Source organism: Drosophila grimshawi, unplaced genomic scaffold, assembly GCF_018153295.1.
Source record: "Drosophila grimshawi isolate 15287-2541.00 unplaced genomic scaffold, ASM1815329v1 contig_311, whole genome shotgun sequence".
NCBI lineage: Eukaryota > Metazoa > Arthropoda > Insecta > Diptera > Drosophilidae > Drosophila > Drosophila grimshawi.
Genome location: NW_025063098.1, coordinates 17,930,768 through 17,943,063, shown reverse-complemented (window position 1 = coordinate 17,943,063; position 12,296 = coordinate 17,930,768). Strand labels below are relative to the sequence as shown.

Sequence of the window (12,296 nt, the reverse complement as noted above, 5' to 3'; positions counted from 1 at the left end):
GTAACTTCTGTCTGGCGCTGCTGGCCCAACGCTGCTTGTATACCGTTATTTTGTCGGTATTCAGCCTGGAATTCCAAGCAGCACGTCGCGAGTCTCCCGTATCAAGCCGTAAGCTTTCCACGGCGCAGGATTATGACGCATGCGCCTCCACGAGGCAGCCAGCCAATTGGTTGGCTTTCGCCAACACTCGCTCTCCCACCTCCCCCACCGCCCTGCCCCCATGCCGCCGTGCACCACTCTGCAGCTCTCCACCAGCGTCGCTTTTCCCATGCACATTACTCTCGCCCAGTTGAGCACATTTGAATAAAATTCTATTCGCGCTGTGTCGTTTTTGCCTTTGGATCGCATTTGCTTGTTGGCCGCACGCAAAGAAAATCAATTTCTACCTGTCCACGCAGTTGACTTGAAATTTCATTCTTCTATTTGCCGTTTTGTGGTTTTGCTTGTGCTTTTCCCTTTGTGTGGCAATGTAGCATACTTTTCGGGCTCTTATGTAAGGTGCTCGGCAAGTGTGCGTTTATTATTTGATAGTATTATTTTTGTTTAAATTTCTTTTTATCTCCCTTCCTTTGCTCTTTATCAATTTGCATAGGGGAAGAATTTGACAAGTGCACACAGAACACTTTTCTTTTAATTTGCACAAGCAAACAAGACGAGTGTATAATCATCTCTGGTCCTCTGGTCACACAATGTGTCCTGATTCATATCTGCCATCGCCAGTCAGGCTGCAGTGCAGATGACTCGATGGCAATCGCAATCGCAATTGAACTCTCGATTGTTGTCCAGGCCCACATGTGGGCATTTTATATATATTTTGTTTTTTCGGTATTTATTGTAGCATTTGCCATATTCTTTTGTTATATTTTTTGGCAGCTCAATTGCTGGTGGCTCGAGCAAGTGTCGCACAAATTTGGCAATTTCTTTGTCATTTATCACTTTGCGAGACGCTTTTTGCAATTTATCAAGATTTAACTTTGGAACTCGACCTCAAATGCCACACCATCTTAGCGGCTTAATAAAGCTATTGTATCTTGATTTGCCACAAATCTCCAGCGTTAAATTGGCACAAAGAGCGTTGACAGTGGTTGTCCTTGAAAATAATAATTTCACTTATTTAAACGTCATAAAGTCATTAGATATTCACTTCGAGATGCTTACGCAACTGAATGTAAAACAACCTTTAGACAATGAATAAAAGACAATCGTAATACAAGTTGTGCAAATATACACATCTAAATATAAATAATTCAGTAATTCAGTTTACCCCTTTTCTGTCGACAGCAATTTAATATGTGTTTATGTATTGGCCACAACTTTTAGTAAAAGTCAAACCAAGGGTAAGGCGTATTAAATATCTCTCTCATATTCTTATACATTTTGTGCAAATAACAATTACCTCAAATATACTATGAATCCTATTTATGAATCCAAAGCTCTTAGAGAGTTGTATGTACCTTAAAGTATTTACCAAGTGCAGCAATAACAAGAAGCACATAAGCCAAGCAATCAGAGTGGAAAACTTTAAATTTTGGCCACGTAAAAGCAATTACGTGCGCAAAGTCCAACTGCGAATATTTCCCTATAGCATTTTTGGTAGTATGAAGTAAAAATGCGAAAATAGAAAAATAGAAAAATAGAGAAACCACCTAATGCAGACGATCGATAAGGAAGGCAGCGACAAGCAGCAATGTCGAAGGAGCAGAAATGGCTCAGCTGCCACGCCTGCCGCCCTAACGGTGGGTGGGGGGCTGTAAGGTAAATCAAGGTGTGCCTCAGCAGGTGTGCGTCAGTTGATGTCGCGTGTGTGTTGTTTGAGCCACGACTTAAATATAAAGCACATAGCCGCCCCCCACCCCACCCACATAATACATAAAATAACCGTATATAAACAGAAAATTATATAGAACGACGACGTCGTCGTCACAGTCGTGCAGTAACGTACTTTGAGTTGTCGGAAAGTGGTTGGAAACAAGGTTATTTACCAGTGGCCAAGACGCGTAGGCGGCCCCGCAGCATTGCCAAAAGCAGCCGTAGCAGAGAAATGTGTACAAGACACGCAACTAAAATAAATACAAAACGGCAAAGCTTCTTAGTCTGCACACAATAGAACAAGCTTACACTGAGATTAAATGGTCCAACTTAACTTGGCACTGAATCTGACCATGAACGAAGTATTCTCAAGTATAGTAAGCCCTATTTGTCATGTGACCCATTTTCATCCAAATACAAATACATTTTCAAGAGTGTTTTCATTAAATTATAACTTATATGACATTCCTTAACTCAAGTGCTATGCGTACCATTAAGATGAAATATATTTATATAAATATATATCAAATTTAATATAAAAAAAATACTTAAAAACACATTAACAATTCAATCAAGATGTAAAATGTATTCAGTCTGAAGTAATTCATTTTCTCTCACTGTGTTTGTTTTGTTAAGTCTCTCAAGTTAGAAGCATAGCTTGATGAAGATTAAATATATTTTTAGATACGCAAACACAGAATTACTAAAAAATATACCTAATATTTAAGACTACTGAGAAAAGATTGTGGCAATTCAATATGAAATACTTCATTTTCTCTCTCTCTCTCTCTCTCTCTCTCTCTTTCTCTCTCTCTCTCTCTCTGTTATTATTTTGTGATTTCCCTAATCAAAGAATCAAGATTGTGCGAGTTCAGTTTGACATACTTTATTTCTTCTTCCTGTTTTCCTTTAAGCACAATCCAAGGTGTATCTAAAAATGTGCTTTGAATTTCTTCAACCCTGTCGAATCAGTTTGCACAGCACTTAAACTTAATTCTCTTTTAATTCACTGCTAATTGTTTATCCCTAAAGATTTTGTACACCAATTACCAAACAGAAAATGACTTGGGATTTCATAATCAATGATATTGTGAGAGCAAATAGATGTAATTAATCTTTATTTCAGAACACTTTGCAGAAAGCCAACGTTGACAAAACTGTGCAATAAAACTGTCAAATGTGCGTAATCCCAAGGAATCAGCTTTAACCTTAAGACTGTTGCTCTTGAACTCAAATATCTCGACAATTTTTATCTATATATATAAATATATATGTACAGACTTATATATATATATATGTGAAGCATGAATCAGCAAATGAACATTAAGCAAATATAATTCAAATTTCCATTACATTGCTTAATGTTTATTTTCAATTATGAATTTATTCGTGCAGTTGGCAGCCACAACAACAACTTCAATTGTAAGACGAGACTAAGCCGAATTTTGAACACTCTTTTTGAAAGAATCACATACGATATTATTATTTTATTGCTTGAAACTATACTTAAATCGAACTATAAATGCATCTAGTTTATTCTAACACAGAATATTCTATAACTTTTCCATGCACTTGATTCAAGTATGAAATTCAAAAATTTCTGTGGTTGCCAGATATAATTATTCAAATTATTGCATTATTCATATATTGAATATACATATATAACAAATGTACCTTAACGAGTTGAAAATCACTAGCAATGAAGCTAGCTAAAGGGCTTTCAGGCCAGGATATATAACTGTTAAGAGGCAAGTACGCCTTTTCTGTAATTAGATGACGAGTTCAGGGCATCTGTTCGAACGTTAGCGAACCGTAAAAACAGACACCACCAAACCATCCCCCATGAAGTGCAATCCCACACCACAGCCCACAACCACCACCGGTAATACAAACAACAACAGCAACAACAGCAACAACGGCAACAACGATGACAACAACAAAAGCAACACTTGTAAAATATCACGCTGTGCCTCTGCCTTGGGCCTTGGGACTGAGTTGATGTGGCCAAGGTAAAAACCGCCTTCGCCTCCTCGTTATGCCTACAATCTATCGATTTTTATACTTTTGATATATACTCACACCCACATACATACATATATATGTGTATGTGTGTGTGTGTGTGTGTGTGTGTGTGTGTATGCATGTGTATACTGGTGTGTTTGTCTAATGACCACATACGATATCTACCCGGGCTGCGTTGGGTTTACAAATTTAAACTAACCGTAGTTCGAAAACACATCAAAGCACATCAGACGCTTAAAAAGAGAGAGCAATATAGAGAGAGAGAGAGAGATAGAGAGAGATAGTGAATTACTGGCTTAATTGGATTGCTCCGAACGCTGTTCGCAGACAGAACATAAAACCAAAGATGGTTTAAATTAGAATTTCCATAAAATATTTGCAATGCTGTTGGCATAAAAGCTTGATGTGTTAATGTTGACGTGGATGTTGATCCTGTGCTGCCCGTCTCCTGATATTGACAGCTGGATAGACAGCGGGTTGCCGACGACGCGTCGTTGCCCCCATCCCCTGCCTGGTTTGAGACACCGCCCACCGTGCAGCATTTGATGGCACCAGCAAAAAATGTTTGGCAACTGAATTTCAATGGGTTGACGTGAATCCCAGAAAATGACAGACACTTAATAAGACCTACATAATCAAAATAAAAGTTTTTTTTGTTAATCTGAAAAGTAAAACTTTGATTTTTTTATAAATCATGACTGTCACATTTAAATTACACAATCTACAATTCAGAAATGAAATAAATGGAAATACAAATGCCAGGTTGGTGTATAAAAAGTACATTCATTTCTAAAATCTAGAATTTGAAATTCCTCCATTTCAGAATAGGAAGTGTTTTGTAGAATCTATAATTATTTTGGACTTTGTAAAAAATGTTACTTAAACATAGAAAAGTTTTTGCTTAAAAGTATTTGTAAATAATATTAGATATGATTTATGGAAAACTAAAACTGTAAACTATTTATATTTAAGAGCAAGGCTAATACTGTATTTATTCCTATTAAACTAAAAACAATTTCTGCATTTTCCTGGTCATATTTCATTCATGCTGAATTCCAATCAAAGTGTACAGAATATTGCTACTACATATTTTGTGTCCCCGTTTCTATTTATGTTCAGTTGGAAGGCTGTCATGTTGCACACTTTGTGGCACTTTGTGATCTTTCATTGGTACGTCAACGTTGATGCTGTCAGTGTCTGTGGCACCTGCCGCAGCCATTTAAAGATTACGCAATAGTAACACGAGCTGTGACCAGTTAGCATTCGAGGGGAATGGCGGCAAGGTTTGAGGAGCAGCAACAATTTGCGATGGGAAATTGGATTTCGCAAAAAAAGAGAAATGCGAGGGATACGTGGTCTGCATTAAGCCTTGAAAGCGGAGAGTATATTGAATTACAATAACTTGATTAAAGCTATACAAGCCAAAGGTCAACTAACATTACCGTTTATTTTCGGATTATGGATAGCATTGTTCGTATTACAAGAAAATTTATTAGTAAAGGTCTAATACGGTAAATAGATAAGCCATTATTAGTATGCCACTTAAAACATCGAAGGGGTATGTGCACAAGAATAGGAGGCACTAGTGAAATATAAAGTGTTTTACTTAATTAGGTATCATCAAATGCTTTCGAGCAGCGCCTAATGAAGCCCAAGACACCGAATATTAACTAATAATATATTATTACAGGGCATACCAAAATTTGTATGTCAAACTTGAGCTTGCCTCCTAAAAGAATGCCCAAATCATCTACACCTGCAATATGATTCAGTGAGTTGCCATGAAGCAAATAAATATTTGACAACTAAGAATGCTATAGTCAAGTGAGCTCGACTACGAAATACTCTGAATTCTCAATTAAATATATTAATAATAATATTATTATTATATATTAAAAGGCTTTGCTGACTCAAATGTAAGTTGATGTGGAAGACCTCTCATTGCTTATGGTACTGAATGTTAAAAAATTTATCTGAGGAAACGAATGTTTTTATTTATAAGCCCGAGCTCAATTCATATAAACTATTAGATTACGTTTTGGACTATATCTTGGGTGTTTCGTATCCGATCTTGATGAAATTCATGAAGTTGATCATTAATATGCCAAGTTCTATTATATATCAATTGGCTATTATATTGAAAATCGATAGTTATCCATAAAATTAGATCAAATTGGCTTGAAGTATACTTCAAGTTATACTTGAGGCTATATGATTTGATCTGATCAAGAATATATGCTTTATAGAGTCCGAGATGCTAACTTCTGTCAGTTACATTTGAGCACAAGACCATTTTACCCTTTTTACGCATTTTTAATGAGTTAAGGGTATAAAAATGGGGCATTCGCCTAAGAGAAGACATTAATTTACATTTACCACAATTAAGGAATAATAAATTTACTTGACACCCGGCTTGCAAAACTGTCAAGATCAGTTCGTAACCTTTGACCAGAAAATGAGTTAGTAGACGTTAGGCAAAGCTGGTTTGTAATTTCACACAACAATAACAACAACAACAACAACGTTGAACAAAAGAACAACGCCATCAAGAAATGTGACTGTAAACAAACCGCTGCCAAAACAACATGAAAATTATTACTTGTGAGCGCGGGAAAGAGAGAAGTCTACAAAAACACAGATAAGCAAACAGTAAAAACGCAAAAACAAAATACGAGGCGCTTGAGGTGCGTTTTGTTGTTGTCTTTAAACACTTTGGTAACTGGAAATCAAAAAAATCATTGAAAAAAATCAAATAAATTTGACACTGATTAAATTCAAGTTGAAGACACAAATTGACGTAGTATTAAGAATGAAGTCTTAAAAGAACGAATACAAATCTTACATTGAGAACAACAATTTGACTTTAATCAAGTACAAACATCAAAGCATGAAATCCTATCGAGTGCTGCGAGGGGAAAAGATTAAAAATGTAATTTTTTTATTATTATTATAAATTATTATGGAATGTGGACGATGCTCGGAATATTTTCATCTTGCCGGGGGAGTCACAACAAGAAAATTGTTTCAGCGACCTTTCAAAAAGAAATTGCATACTTAATTGAATTTTACAACACTTAAATGTCGAGGAGCGCAAAATAATGCATAAAGTGTTGAAATTACTGGGAATAGGAATCTAAGTACTAATATAATGGAATCTGCGCAAACAGAATAATATCAATAAAATGAAAATAAATAAATTAGTGTTGACGTTTCGCCAACCAGCCAGCAAAATGCCGAGCGTGCGAAAGAGAACGAGACGGTTGAGTGAGAGAAAACGTTAGCCAAATGCGAGTAAGGGAGACGCATTGAAACTAGAATCAAAGCAGGAAAAGGAACAAAAAAATATATTTATTGAGAGATTCCCATTTCTATGTGTGTGCTATGGTGTATGTGTGTGTGTGTGTGTGTGTGTCACATGAGTGGTGGAATTTGAAGGCGCCCACGGGAGCATCGACGCCAAAATGGCCGCCGAAAGTGTTGAAGCATATTGGGACAAGGGGCGCAAAAGGAGCCGAAAAGTGGCCGTCGCTGGCCCATAAATCGTAACGGGAGCGAGCAGGAGAGGTCGTTTATAAAAAGAACAGTGCGATCAATAAGTTTTCGGACAAGTTTTTTTTTCGTCATGGCGACGACGATGTCGGTGACGCAGACAGAGAGTCAGCAAATTAATTGCGATTTGTCGTTGCCAACTACCCACACATAAATACATGCGCATGTGTGTGTTTGTATATCTGTGTGTATGTGCGTGTGTGTGTGTATATATATATATGTGTGTGTACAAAAACAATGTCAACACTTGATAACATTAATTTTGCTTAACTGTTCGTATGTATTTACTTGCATGCATGCGTATGCATTTAAATGTATGTATATATATATGTTTGTGTGTGTGTGTGTCTGTGACGCTGTCAAATCGAAAAATGCAACTTTTGACATTTCGATGACCTTACTTAAGTTGGCAACAACAACAACAACACTTCGAGTTGAGCTGCCCTCTGAAAATGTGTAACCTAAATTCTCAATACTGGGTTCATGTTCATGTTGCTGTGTAGAATTTGTGTGTTTGTCAAAACCGTTACATGTTCCATTTGCCACTTTGTTCCAATGGGCCATTTGGGGCGCTCTCTCGCTCTCTCTCTCTCTCTCGCTTTGGCTTCCTTTTTGGGATGGTGAGCAACTTTCTCGTTTCAGCTGCTGCTGGTGGCGCCTCCGACGACGCAGCCTGTCATTTCATTCAAACATGGCCGCGTGGGTGTGGCCTTGTCACAAACACTTAGACATATACACACACATCACACACACACACACACACACACACACACACACACGTAGAGAGAGTCCGAGTAGGCGGAGCTGCCTTTTCACTAATTGTTGGCCTGTCAGAATGAATCGGCGGCTTCCAGTAGGATAGGATATGCCATTGGGCTTCCAGTCTGCTACAAGTCATCTGCGCTTTCCAGCTCTTCATCAGCTGTTTGAAGAGGGGCATTCTGTGGTGAAAGCTTCTTGCAGGGGTCTTAAAAATGCCTAACCGTTATTCACAAATATTTTCCAATGTTTTTTCTTTACTTTTCTTATGCTGTGCATATTTATGTCTGATTTAAATGCAATTTCAATTTGATTCGAAAGCGATGAAAAGTTTGACAGACGATTTGATCAGGAATAAAAATATTCATATTCTAATAAATATTTGAATAATAATATTGAATGAATTCTAGTGCACATTATGAGTAAAATTGAAAATTAATTTCAAAGCTGCCAATTCAGGTATATTTATCACTGATTCATGTATTAATTAATGCACGAAGAGCTGCGACGATTGATAGCTGTTAATGAGGGTTGACATTGAATACAATTCGGATATAATCCATGTAAATTGCGCATTTGCAGCATTTTGAATTATTGATGTGTAATGAAAAATAAATTATTTACAAAAGTTTCTTTTTTTTCTCTCAGCTAAGTTGATGTCAGATATGATGCTAATCGGTGTGGGAGGAAAGCTGTTTAGCATGATGACGTCAGCAACGGACTTGAATTGAAATAAAGTATGGGAGGTTTTGGGTGAAACAAAAAAAATAAATAAAATAAATAAAAAGACTTTGAAGTTTGGCTGTATGCCACAGCATGAACTTCGACCTATGCTAACTTCATGCTCGCTAGCTGAGTGCTTATTATCTAGATCACCTTAGGGCCCAGTTTGGAGCTTTGCATTTATTTGTCACATTGATGAAAGGTCATTTGGACTTTGCTTTTGCCACTGTCGCGGTTATCTGTCAGACCACCTGTCTGCCGGTAGATTTATCATTTTTGCGACATGTCAATTTGTCATTCAACTCACGGCCAGGCAGCCCCACTCTGTGTATTAGTATGCATGCTTGTAAGTATTTTCATGTGTCGAATTTTACAAAGAGAAATAAGCAAACAAATCTTATCAGTGCAGGCATCAATCAAAAGAAATTGTACCCATTTCCCATTAACAAAGATAAATTGACTTTAATAATTACAATTGATAAAATAACTTATATTCGGAATATTAATAAAGTTAACATCATCCACTTGTATCCACTTCGTTAACCTTACTGCCCAAAGAAATGCTGAGCCAATGAAATATGAGTCGGCAAATAATCTTTTGGCCACTTAAATATATTGACACATTCTGAAAATTGTTTATTGCAAGCAAATCATTTATAAATCATTTGGAAGAGGAAACGAATCACGATTCGGCTTTTAAGCTTGTAATGATATGGGTACATTAAAGTGGATTAAATGTTGCAGCTGCTCCTCAACTCAGTGCAATTGTTCATAATTTGTGGCATTTGCACAATCACGCCGAAGTATTATTGAAACAAGTAGCCGTCAACATATAATGTTAACAATTATGAGTCGTCTAATTGCGAAAGATTTTGTTGTTCATTTTGTTTTTGCCTATGCGGCAACTTAACCCAGAAATGTGAGCCAGAGGCGGGCAGCAGGTGATGCGAAACCCACGCAGCGGCATTCAAAATAGTCGCTGGGATCATTTATTACCAAATGAATCCTATTGTCATTGTCATGGCTGAGGCTGCAACTGAAGACGTAGCTGATATCTCAACTGTTTAGATGCTAGATGCAGCAACCAGGTAGTTAGTTTGATGGGCCTTGTCAAGGCCATTGAAACTTTCTTCAGGTTAAAGAGCAGCAAGCAGCAAGCAGCTCAAGCCACTAATTGGGGCAAAGTTAAGCCAACCTTTCAGCTGTTGCTGTGAATTGTGTGGTAAAGCATAAAGCAAACATCAGTAAAATTCATTATATGATGCCATTGATGAACACTTCACTCTACCATACTGTGGGCCATCGGCACCTAAAAAAAAAAATGATGAGAGCACCACTTGAGTGCAGCACCAGCGGCACCATCAGCGAGATGGAGTCGCTGGTCGCTCAGCTTGTTTGCATTGCGGCAATGATTTCTAACATAAATATATTGAAGTACTTTTCACTTTTAATGCGAGCCCGCAACTTTATTGGGGCCTTCGTTTTGTTTGATATTTACGACTTTTACTTGTTAAAAGGAAAACAAAAATAAAAGTAATAAAAAACAAACACACACACACACACACAAACTGAAACTGAAATGAACAATTTATATTTTGTTAAGCCCCCCACAAATTGGAGCAGCGTTTGTCATCATCTCAGCGTGTGTGAGCCCGACTCTCGTTCCCTCTTTAAATGAATATATCTGCTATAGCCATCCAACGTGATTGATTGTAGTAGCAACAGCAACAGCGGCAACAGCGGCACCATCAGCAGCAGCAACAGCAGCAGCAGCGGCAGCGGCAGCAGCAGCAGCAGCAGCAGCCGTGTTGTCGGCAACAGTTTTGATTGGCAATCGAAGGTGTTAGATAACATTACAAGCGCAATAGACACGCACTGCTTAATTATATTTTATCAGAAATACTCGTACTCATACAATATATATGTATATATGCACATGCCTCATATATCAGACAGCGTAGCCAAACACGAACACCACCAATGATGTTCGCATGGCCATTGACATAACTCGTCGATTTATGACAAATAAATATTAACAAATAAATAAATGTTCGTTTTACACAAAAGCCAAAGCTTAAAGAAAAAGAAGTAGTTCACATGGTTATCGGGTCAACATTGCCAAAGTTATGTGAGTTGAATTCTAATCAGTTGAATTTAATAAATATTTTCTCGGAAACGTAGCAAATAAAGTTGCAAAGAGAGCAATTTTGGGCAACCAACATGACAAACATAATAAACGTGTTTTTTTTTATTGAAGATAAAATAAGCCATTATTAAGAAACAATTTTGAAATTAAATATCTTTGTTAGAAACAAATCTAGTCTTTAGCTAAACATATTGAATAACCATGGAGACGTTGGCCTTTGTAGCTAGTAATTTAACTCTTAACTTAATTGAAAAAATATATATATTTTTAAATTGTTCAACAAAACATTATTGTATAATATACTTAATTGAAAAAATATATATATTTTTAAATTGTTTGACAAAACAAAATAAACAAAAAAAGAAAAGGAAGGAAGTCTCAATTGTAATGCACAAAGCAAAATAATATCAGTTGGATTTAATTGCAGTTATCGCATTAAGTATTGACAGGCTTTTTATGATTTGAATGATTGGCATGAATTCGCATACTCTGCACAATCAAAATCATTTCCCCCCTCCAACCCGGAAGATTGTAACAATAAATGAAAATTGATTGTTACAACGATTTTGGTTATCCCTTGTGACACCGCTAAGCAGGTGTGGTTTTAAGGAGATTATGTGGCACGCAACGCATGCCAAAGTTTGAGCATTTAATTAAGTAATTTATTTGACATCAAATCGATAACACCACGCAGCAGAGGACAATCTCAAACGCACACAGAATCCATAAAATCCAATCAAAACTTGGTTGAGCTAATTGACAAACAGAGCGAAATGAAGGATAAGTAATATAAAACGACAGGTTATAAATATTTTGGTTTTTTTTTATGCTGGTCTCTGTTTACGTTAAACATCGAAGTTTCGTCGTAGACATGGTTTATTTAGTGTATGGCTCAAGCCACTTCCACTCCTCCCAGACAACGCACTCCTGCTGTGGCTCCATGAAGGCATAGTTATCGGGGCACTGAATATAGTCGGCCTTCTCCTGTCCCTCGGGGCACACCCAGTAGTGGGTGGGATCGGAGATGTCACGGAACTTGCGAGCATGATCCTGAACGATGTCACAGTTCGGTTCCGCATAGATATCCTGGCCGTTATAGGCCGATGCGAGGGTCACAAAGATGCCCAAGAGCAGGAAGCTGAAGATCGTTGCTACAAAAAATTGGAAAATGTCAGAATAAAATACATATATGTATATATATATATGTTTTAAAAGTGACTCCCACTAACCCAGATGCATTTCGTTGAGTGACTGAATGGAAATGTTGCAATTATTGGCATTTTGACAG

The 12,296-nt window shown here is 37.2% G+C and overlaps 2 protein-coding genes across 2 annotated transcripts in view; both read right to left on the bottom strand.

The window, feature by feature from the left end:
* LOC6567386 (choline O-acetyltransferase) overlaps positions 1 to 2,016 on the bottom strand; it is a 31,431-nt gene extending 29,415 nt beyond the window's left edge. The window contains exon 1 of the mRNA XM_032740077.2: positions 1,983 to 2,016. Within this exon, the coding sequence (XP_032595968.1) occupies positions 1,983 to 2,016 (34 nt within the window). The remainder of the gene's footprint in view (positions 1 to 1,982) is intronic.
* Positions 2,017 to 11,884: 9,868 nt separating this feature from the next.
* LOC6567389 lies at positions 11,885 to 12,247 on the bottom strand. The gene is made up of 2 exons (XM_001993847.1): positions 12,238 to 12,247; positions 11,885 to 12,159 (listed from the first exon to the last, which is right to left on the bottom strand). The coding sequence occupies exons 1-2, from the start codon at positions 12,245 to 12,247 to the stop codon at positions 11,885 to 11,887; spliced, it is 285 nt and encodes a 94-aa protein (XP_001993883.1).
* Positions 12,248 to 12,296: the final 49 nt, after the last annotated feature.